This window comes from Ciona robusta, chromosome 7 (genome assembly GCF_009617815.1).
Source record: "Ciona robusta chromosome 7, ASM961781v2".
Taxonomy (NCBI): Eukaryota; Metazoa; Chordata; class Ascidiacea; order Phlebobranchia; family Cionidae; genus Ciona; species Ciona robusta.
The window spans coordinates 8,514,336-8,524,322 of NC_143241.1; the positions used below are offsets into that span (position 1 = coordinate 8,514,336).

Below are 9,987 nucleotides of genomic sequence, written 5' to 3' on the forward strand. Positions count from 1 at the left end.
TTTCAGATAAATTTCTTCGATTCTTTTCCACACCCCCCTCCTGCAATGAACATTTACACCGTCCCCTCCCTTCACCCCCTGCCTACCTGGCCAATGGATTAGATACAAATCAACATAATCCAACCCCATCTTCTTCAGTGATGCCTCCACAGCTCCTTCCACCATCTCCTCGCTTAAATCCTTCGGACCAAGTTTAGTCGTCACGAAAACATCTTCACGTTTCAACCCATATTTCTCCAACAACTCATGCAAACAGCTTGTAATAAGATGCTCGTTCTTATAAACAGCTGCGGTGTCAATTAAACGATATCCACACCCAAGCGCAGAGTCCAGAGTTTGGTGAAAAATGTCTTCTGATTTTATTTGAAATGTTCCCAAACCAACCATTGGCATTTTAACTCCATTGTTTAAAGTTACAACAGATTCCATTGTCTAGAAAACCACTACATTCAATTACTTATAAACTTAATTAGGAATAAATGTAATTTAACCTAACTTATCTATTCTATTGGTCAGGTCCTGTGGCGTGGAAAGACATGTTACTTAGGCATTATATTAACAATCTAGAAATAGAATTTCGTATTAAAATCAATATAAAATTAACACATAACTTATAGCCTACACACACAAGATGGTAGGCATAAAACACAACAGCGTTAAATAACATTGAAAGTTATATATTACGTAACATTGAGTTTCCTAAAACACAGAACGTATATATTTATATATATATACATATACGTTATATATATACATGTACGAATGTACGATATATATATATATATTTAATATGTAGTTATTATATTTCTTTATAAATATATATATATAATGAATATGCTCAGTATCCATATAACCCAACACACCCCAACCCTTGCCCATGTACGAATACATTGATATTATTGCATTATCGACTTGAACAAGCAACGAAAATCTTTCTTATAACTAATATCGATCGAGTTTAAAGATTTCTGTTTATGACGTCTTAATGCGATAACTGTGTAACAGCGCCTTACAATTTATTGTTTACATTATATTTCGAAGGTGACATATCTTCTGTTTACATTTTGCACCTTATCTGTGTCGTAACAATGCTTTGATCGAGAATTTCTTCCTCTGTGACGTCACTATCTTGTTTCAAGTACCAGAACGATGATCTGGAATTGAATTAAACAATTATTGATTGATTTTTGAATAAAATTAATATTTATTGCCAGTGTAAGGATGTTAATTAATGCAAGTTCAAATATTGTTACTGTGGGACAGGACTGTACACAGAGTACCATAGCTTAAAAATAAATTTAAGTGGAGATCGGAAATGGCGACCGTCACAACCTTGTTTGCAAATACTTTTGGTTTGTCACGGTTGACTGATTTTTAGTTATTTCATCGTTGGGGAATTCCGGAAGCTGATTCGATAATTCATTTATTTTTTGAACTTGGGTATTTTTTTGTTTATTTTCGGGGTAGGAACTTGATTGACTTATCCGTGGCAGAGTCATGGTTCTAATCCGTGGTTGCCACTCCCATGCCTAAAGTCGAGCTGCAAAAGCTATTGCAGTGTGTGAAAAGTCTTATGAACTTAATTAAGACATGTTTAATATTCATCCGTAATGTTTGAATAATTTGTTCAGTTTCTATAAGTAAGATATAGAATAACTTTGATCTTTTTATACTTCCCACTCCCCATTGCGTGTTTTTAATCTTTACTATTTCTATTTAAAAACGTGTTATTAAATCCAATAAGAGAAAGGTTTTTATTTATAAAATTATCGGGGAGTTTTTAAATAAATGATTTAAAAATAACGTTTTCAAAATTATTCTTAATTAAAATAATATAAAAATCTGGTTGGTCATTTTAAATATCAATCCCCATTTTACAGTTTGGTATGCAGTATTGTTAAACCCCCACGATTCTCACGTGAGCATTGAAGCAAAGTTGTCGCGTCTTTTTGAAATATTTTATTTGGTTTAATTTAACGCAAAAATGGTAAGTTTTATAGTTTTTATGATACTTTAATCATTTTGTAGTTATGGTGTATTTTTGTTGAATAGAAAATCGTCTAAAACGGCAAAATATGAAAATATATTTGAGACAAAAAAAAAGTTTTTATTTTATTTTCAGTTGGTAATTTATAAACAAGCAATTTGTTACCCAAACGTTAGAATAATGGGCAACCCTTTACCCCCAATACCTCACTGTGGGACAATATGAATAGGCTACCCCATAATAAACTAAGCAACCCCCTATATCCCACAGAGACCGTTAATGTTACAAGGCCATGAGCGAGCGATCACTCAGATTCGATACAACAGGGAAGGAGACTTGTTGTTTACTGTAGCTAAAGATGCCACACCCAACGTATGGTACACTATTAATGGGGAAAGGTTAGTTGCTTGCTATATATGCCTTGGTGCTAGTGAAGAGTCTTCCCCCCACCTTATTTGCTAACCCCTAACCCATATAACCACTAACTACTAACCCATATAACCACTAACTATTAACCCCTATAACCACTAACTACTAACCCTTATAACCACCAACCCACTAACCATCAACACCTAACCCCTTTACCTAGGGGTTAGTGGTTAGCAAATAAGGTGGCGGGGGGAGATTCTTCACTAGCACCTAAATTTTCAGGTTGAAAAAAATAACTTCTACCAATATATTTAGATTTTGGGTGAAATCTGCATATTGCATGTGATAGTGTAATATGATGGGCATAGGAAAATCATAGAGTCGTCTTTATGATATGTGTATACGTCAAACGTCACACACACGTGATGCAACTAGGGATGCACATTACAGAATAATTAGGTATTCTAGGATATCCTAGAATACTTTATTTCGTTTATTGTGTCTTTCCTTAACTAATTCATTCGGCAGAGTCCCTCCCATCATTCATTAAGTTCATTATAAATAAATCGAGCTTTGAAAAAGGTTGTACCTTATCGTCTGATAACCTTAGGCACGTATATGCAACCCAAGGTATATAGCTTATGCAGTCACCTTGTTAACATAGTTATTTTCACCCTAGATTAGGTACATACGACGGCCACAGAGGAACTGTCTGGTCGGTTGACGTGAACTGGGATTCAACGAAAGTTTTAACGGGAGCGGCCGATTTGTCGTGTAAATTGTGGGATTGTGAAACAGGTGTGATGTCATAATAACAACCTTGTAATTCTGACTCAGTAGGCCAATCTGATTAATCATCATTAAAAAATATCTCTGTGTCCTTTAATGCTTGCAAAAAAGATTTCTTATTTTGTGCAGTTGTATTAGTCGTAAAATCAATCAGCCACCCGTGTTAAACACCCGTGTTATAATGACTGTCGTTTCCCCTCTATGCGAGGATAAATAAGTTACATACATGGTAACTTGTAAGCGAGCACGAGGTGTATGATACAGAACGTCCGTGTTGTAATAACTGTCGTTTCCCACCAAACCCCCACTCATAATGTGTGGTAGTTGGTGGGTAGTTGGTGGGTAACTTGATGCATTAACCCTCCTTAACCACCTAGGCAAGGTAATCAACACATGGGACACAAAATCTTCGGTCCGTAGTTCCAACTTCAGCTACTGTGGAAACATGATCAACTTCACCACTGATCGACAGATGAAACATGAACCTAAGATATGTATCTATGACATCAGAGAACCAAGTATGATGTCATAATGTTTGTTGTAATAATTCAAGGTTATTGTTTTGTTGACACTTTGTAAAACTAGCTGTTAAAAATACTATAGTGTCAAATACAACTTATATAAACACAGAAATACAAAAACATCTAAAATGCTGCCTATGGTGGCCAGTTGCCACTAACAAGTTAGAGACTAGATTGTGGATGAAAGTGTCAAACTAAATTATACAATATGTTACAATGTTACATTATTTCTCTAGTATATTGTTTTATTGACACTTTGTAAACTTATCTGTCAAAAATGCTGCCATTCGTTGCCACTAACAAGTTCCCCCCAGGTGACAGTGAACCCGCGCTAAGCTTCGTAGTTGACACGAAGGAAATGTCGAAACCGATGTGTTCATTGTGGGGAGCGTTAAACGAGTATCTGATCACTGGGCACGATGATGGGACGATGGCTCACTGGGATCTTAAGGTGGGTGGGGTTGTATTCTGTATGGGTATGGTCACATGGTATGCCAGGGGACTTGGGGTTTAGAACAAAGTTGGCTCATTACCCCCACGCCTAAGGTGCTAGTCGTGCCACAACCAATTATTGACCACTGGGTTGGAGAAATGTCCGTTAAGTGCCTTTCCCAAAGACACTTACACCAATCAGTATCGAGCGAACCGAGTCTCCATTTATTTTCTTTGCCTGCTACTCTGCTAGTAGTCTTGCAACTTTATCATATATCACTAGACCACAAAATGTTTTATTGTTTAACCACCATACCCACTATGACATCACAGACAGGGGAGTTGCTACACAGCGTACGTGAACACACAGCGTTGATCAAGGACATGCAGTTAAGCTCCGATCAAATGATGTTGATCACCGCAAGCAAAGATAAAACAGCCAAGTTATTCGACGCCCCTTCCCTTAATTTGATGAAAACTTACAAAACCGATCGCCCCGTTAACTCAGCTGCCATATCTCCTATAAGGGACCATGTGAGTTGAATAAGTGATGTTTACTTTATTGATTATATTGCTTAATCTTTTTTACTGTAATCTAATTATTGAGCAAAAATTATCATTTGAACAAAATATCTTTATTGGTCGCAGTGTAGTTTTAAAGTGTAACGGTCACGCCTTTTATCAAATAAGTTTTCTACTTCGGTTTTATCCATAAGCGTGTTAACGATTGTCGTTTTGTTGCTAATTCCTTTCTCTTCATTGTTTTAATTATTTTAATTTTTGCCATCGTATTCTAATCAATAAATAACATATATATAAGTATACATAGCATATTAATGCATTCTACATATTTTAGGTACTGTTTCCAAAGACATATCAATATTATATACAGCATATAAATACACCCTACACCCATTACCTACTCTATTCATTTAAATAAACAATATAAAATAATTTATATGGTAATGAAAAAAGTTGGTTATAATATATAGTATCATAAACCATATTACCAACAGGTTGTGCTCGGCGGTGGGCAGGAGGCAATGGACGTAACGACCTCAAACTTGAAAGAAGGAAAGTTCGATGCTCGCTTCTTCCACCTAGTGTTCGAGGAGGAGTTCGGGAGGGTCAAGGGTCATTTTGGACCAATCAACAGCCTCGCATTTCACCCCAACGGAAACAGGTGATGTTATGATTGATGATGTCATAATTGGTGATGTTATAATTGATGATGTCATAATTAAATGGTGTAACAGTATTATGATTGTGATGTAACACTATTCTATCACCTAGTTACTCGAGTGGGGGGGAAGATGGTTTTGTTCGCGTTCATCAATTCGATGAGTCATACTTCGACTTCCAGTTCGAATGCTGACTCAACATTTTTTGAGATTTTTTTTCTTCGGAATTTTAAGTTCTTTGTATAAAGTACTTTGTGATGTCACAATGGTTGTTTGTGAATGATGGAATAAAACAATGGAGACACCGGGCATGTATGACATCATAATCACCAACAGAGAATTTTATTCCGAGTACAATTAGATATAACAATAGTTATCATAGGCGGCAAACCTGGGGTGGCAGGGTGGGCAGGCGTACCCTCGAATTTTACATTTATCAAAACGCTAAAAGTTTGAGTAAAATTTTTGTGTCTAATTATCCCTGCCTCCCCTGTGTTCATAAGTTTGCCCCCTATAGTTATTACGTCACAAGTGGGACAATCCTTTACATTTATGACATCACAATCACTGAATAAGAGCTTCTTTCTCCACTTCGTTAACTCGATGGCCCTTATGGCGCTGACGACACGACATAATCACGTTTGCTATTAAGACAATGCACAAGATACCGATGGCTGCGTAAACTGCATAGTTGAGAATGAGGGTTGTGATTGGTCGGTGGTGGGGGCGGGGCGAGGGCCGTGGTCGGGCTTTGGGGGTGGGAATAAAGTGTTGGATTTGTAGGGGGGGTGGGTTATATGGGCGTGGTGGGTTGTGGGGGGGTGAGGGAGGTTTCACATCAACAAGCGAAGCTGGGCCTGCTACACCTGGAATACATGTGTTGGTGTGTAACTTATTTATCCTCGCATGGCGGGCCAACGACAGTCGTTATAACACGGGTGTTCTGTTGCATACAACTCGTGCCCGCTTACAAGTTACCACGTATGTAACTTATTTATCCTCGCATGGCGGACAACTACAGTCGTTATAACACGGGTGTTCTGTTTCATACACCTCGTGCCCGCTTACAAGTTATTACGTAAGTAGATTTACATTTTATGTGATGTAATATACACTATGACGTCATAATTCACCACGTACATGATTTCCCATCTTGACCGAGCTGTTTATTATTACGACACAAACAAACCGAATTTCCGTCTTCTGTGACGTCACAATCATCCTCGCAACCCATCATTATCTACGTCACAAGCAACAAAATTAATAATGACATCACAATGACGCCGTTGGTAAAGCGCTCGAGAATTTATAAGTTTTAAACAGCTACCATTGCGGCGGGAAGGTGTAGCAACTGTTGTTAAATGAAAAATATAATGTAGGCAAAGATGGGGTAAGATGGTCCATGATTTTTATTCTCTTTTGTCGTTTCATTTGAAAAAGAAGCGTTGTTATTTACCTTATCGCAGTGGGTTAATCGGAACTCAGCTTGTGATTGTGCTTGGCGGAGACTTCTTCTACGACGCCCACTACACGAAGGCTAGGGAAAAACAATAATATTAACTTTTTTGTCTCTTTGATTACGGTAGCGAAGATTTAGAAATATTTTAAACGAATAAAAGATATGGTGACAAAGCAACAGTTGTTGCAACATGCTTATGTATAAAAACATATTTACATTTGATTGGAAGGCAATAAGCGCGGTCGCTACGTGTAGTAGGATGGGGGGATATCAAAACTTTAGTTAATTAATTTTTGTTGCTACGTCGTAACGTAATAGTAGAAATAGCCATTAGATGTGTTTACGAATATAACGGATATTTCTTTCGGATATTTCTTTCGCAGTTACATTTGGGGTTTGGGGGAAATTAAAGTTTATTCTATCGCTGCTACCAGGGATAATATACATTTGTGAATGGATCTGATGTGAACAAAATATAACATATAGTAGGATGGGGAAAGATGGGACGCCTTTTCATTCCATTTTCTGGTTTCATTTGGCAGTAAGCAACATTTAAAAAATTATAAAACCGTATCCTCACAACGCCCATAAAGGCCGTTGTCACTTGTTTAAAACACGTTCAGGATATTTTGATATTATGCTGCTAAAGGTGTCCCGTCTTCCCCCACCCCACTATGTACGTAACAGCAAACGGTCACCAATTATTTATATAGACTTACCGCTGTTTGACAGGTCATATCCGATGCCAAGCAAACCTCGTTAGTACAGTGCAGATACAGAAACTGTTGGCTGACTGTAAGGCTCGCGAATTGCTTTGCCAAAAAGCCGAACTTCAAAATCGTTCCAACACTCTGCGTAACGGTAGTGTCGGCTTGTGCGCAACCTTCTACGATAAGATCAACTTTGTGCGTTGTGTTTGTTGCGTTGTTGCTTGGTGAGGTGTAACAATTACCCAGCTGTGACATATGGTGATTGGGTAAACGTATGTGAGTAACCAAGTAGTCACTAATGGGTTGTCTAAATTGTCAGCCATACCGAAAACAACCACCCACAAAGTTAAATACGTGGTAACTTGTAAGCAGGCACGAGGTGTATGAAACAAAACACCCGTGTTATAACGACTGACGGTGCCCCGCCATGCAAAAATAAACAAGTTACATCCCTCCTACCTTAAGCACCACTCCCGCAACATTGGGTGTGGATATTTCCACTTTAATCATATCCCCGTGCTTGAAGCTGCTACCAACGGGTTGTCCCATGGCGTTCGTGAGGAAAATCTGGGACGCAAAGTCTCCCGTCCCGTTTGCCCCCGCTACGACATCACTGTGGATTTAATGGGTTGGGGTAAGACGGTTCACTTTGGTGGGGTAAAATGGTTCATGTATAAATCATTAGTGAGTTGGGGTAAGATGGTACATCAAAGACAGTACGCTGGGGCAAATTGGTTTATGTTGTTGTTGGTATAAGATGGCTCAGTTAGCTTTATTATATATAATGTGGCCGTTAAACCCGGTATAGAAGACGTAGCAATGACGCAGTGACACGTAATAATGACGTGGGGATACGTAAAAATGACGTAGTTGAACTTACGGTTTGAACACAGACACAAAGTTGGAAGTGCTAACATTATACTTGGTTGAGTAAGTACAGCCGAACGAAAACTCGTACACCGCGTCTCTCGTCACCACAGCGCTTCCTTGTGACGTAGTCAATACCGCGGTGTAATTGTACGTCACGTGGTCGCTAAACACCTGTGTTACGTCATAAAGACATTATGTTAAATGACGTGTTGTTGGTCTGGTGCTACGAAAACGTAACAGACGAAAACTGAGTGCAGCAAATTGTATTGTATAACACAGAGTCCGTATATAAACATATACGGACTCTGGTATAACACAATTGATATATATTTCGCCAAAATAGCTTTATCAGCCTCTTATTCGAATAGATTCTACCTATTTCGTAGCACCAGATCCTTACTGTATTTCTTTACCCAAAAAATCGTTCAACCCTATGAGCACCAGATCAGGGTCAGATTCGCGGAACTTGTTACAATTATACCAGTTACATCTTTTTTATGTATGGCTGATAATTTAGACAACCCATTAGTGACCACTGGGTTGGAGCAATTGCCGTTAAGTGTCTTGCCCAAGGACACATAGTCCCACAATGGTAGAATCGTTCAACTCTATAGTACCAGATCAGGGTCAGATTCACCGAACTTATTACTAATTATAATTCACAACGTCACAAACCATGTTTCCTGACGAACAATGGGAGAAGTTGGCGGTCGTGTAATTGACATTTGTTCCGTCATCAGTAGCGAGACAATCGACGGGGAATAACCCGGCGGTGTTTTTATAACTGAGAGTTTGGACAGGGAAATCCACCAGCGATTGAAGGTATGATCGTTTCACACTGTGAAGTAATAATGATATAAGGTGACGTAATAATATGTTTAGTTGGGAACCATTTACAAAAAAGAAATTCTAAAATAAAACAACTTCTGAACTATAATGAATATTTAAACCATTTCTATCGAAAAAAATGTAACTTATTTATCCTCGCATGCCGGGGCAACGACAGTCGTTATAACACGGATGTTCTGTTTCGTACACCTCGTGCCTGCTTACAAGTTACCACGTGTATAACTTATTTATCCTTGCATGGCAGGACAACGACAGTCGTTATAACACGGGTGTTTTGTTTCATACACCTCGTCGTGCCCAATTACAAGTTATCACGTATGTAACTTTGTGGGTGATTATTGAGCATCTATAAACTGCCTTGGTGGTGTCTAAAAGACGGTAGCACCATGGGTGTTGGGTAACTCAACTTTGGCCTACTTCCTTTAAAGAGACTTCTGCCGAAACCACACAATAGGGTAAGGGGGAACGTCGTAAGGCCCCACCCCTCAGTATACATGGGTGATTCCCCTTAATAGTTACTTACATAATACTAATAAAAGTGGCGTTGCACTGAACCGTGATGTTCTGCGCATTTGCTCCTCCTAAGAGCAAAAGTGGGAGGAGTGAGAGAAAGAGGAGCATCGTCACTCAGGCGTAAAGTCCCGAATTATATTCCCGAATCAACTAAATTATCTACTTTTATGATGTCACGAATTGTCTATGATGACATAATAATAAAAACGTAATAATATTAACTATGACGTAACACACTCAACTTACTGTCCTAATTAAATAACTAACTAATTAATACAAAAAAATCTCTAAAAATTCCTGCTTCTGG

At 38.4% G+C, this 9,987-nt stretch overlaps 2 protein-coding genes across 2 annotated transcripts; one reads left to right on the forward strand and one right to left on the reverse strand.

Moving 5' to 3' along the window:
• The first annotated feature begins 1,807 nt into the window (after nucleotides 1-1,807).
• Nucleotides 1,808-5,588, forward strand: LOC149734493 (eukaryotic translation initiation factor 3 subunit I-like). Its single transcript, XM_089880672.1, has 8 exons — nucleotides 1,808-1,987; nucleotides 2,258-2,385; nucleotides 3,036-3,154; nucleotides 3,523-3,663; nucleotides 3,981-4,117; nucleotides 4,432-4,632; nucleotides 5,115-5,281; nucleotides 5,392-5,588. The coding sequence occupies exons 1-8, from the start codon at nucleotides 1,985-1,987 to the stop codon at nucleotides 5,471-5,473; spliced, it is 978 nt and encodes a 325-aa protein (XP_089736798.1). The 5' UTR covers nucleotides 1,808-1,984; the 3' UTR covers nucleotides 5,474-5,588.
• Nucleotides 5,589-5,605: 17 nt separating this feature from the next.
• Nucleotides 5,606-9,894, reverse strand: LOC149734494 (uncharacterized). The gene is made up of 8 exons (XM_089880664.1): nucleotides 9,691-9,894; nucleotides 8,994-9,156; nucleotides 8,329-8,489; nucleotides 7,908-8,061; nucleotides 7,458-7,694; nucleotides 6,736-6,816; nucleotides 6,420-6,519; nucleotides 5,606-6,145 (listed from the first exon to the last, which is right to left on the reverse strand). Exons 1-8 carry the CDS (start codon nucleotides 9,786-9,788, stop codon nucleotides 5,844-5,846), a joined length of 1,296 nt encoding a protein of 431 aa, XP_089736790.1. The 5' UTR covers nucleotides 9,789-9,894; the 3' UTR covers nucleotides 5,606-5,843.
• Nucleotides 9,895-9,987: the final 93 nt, after the last annotated feature.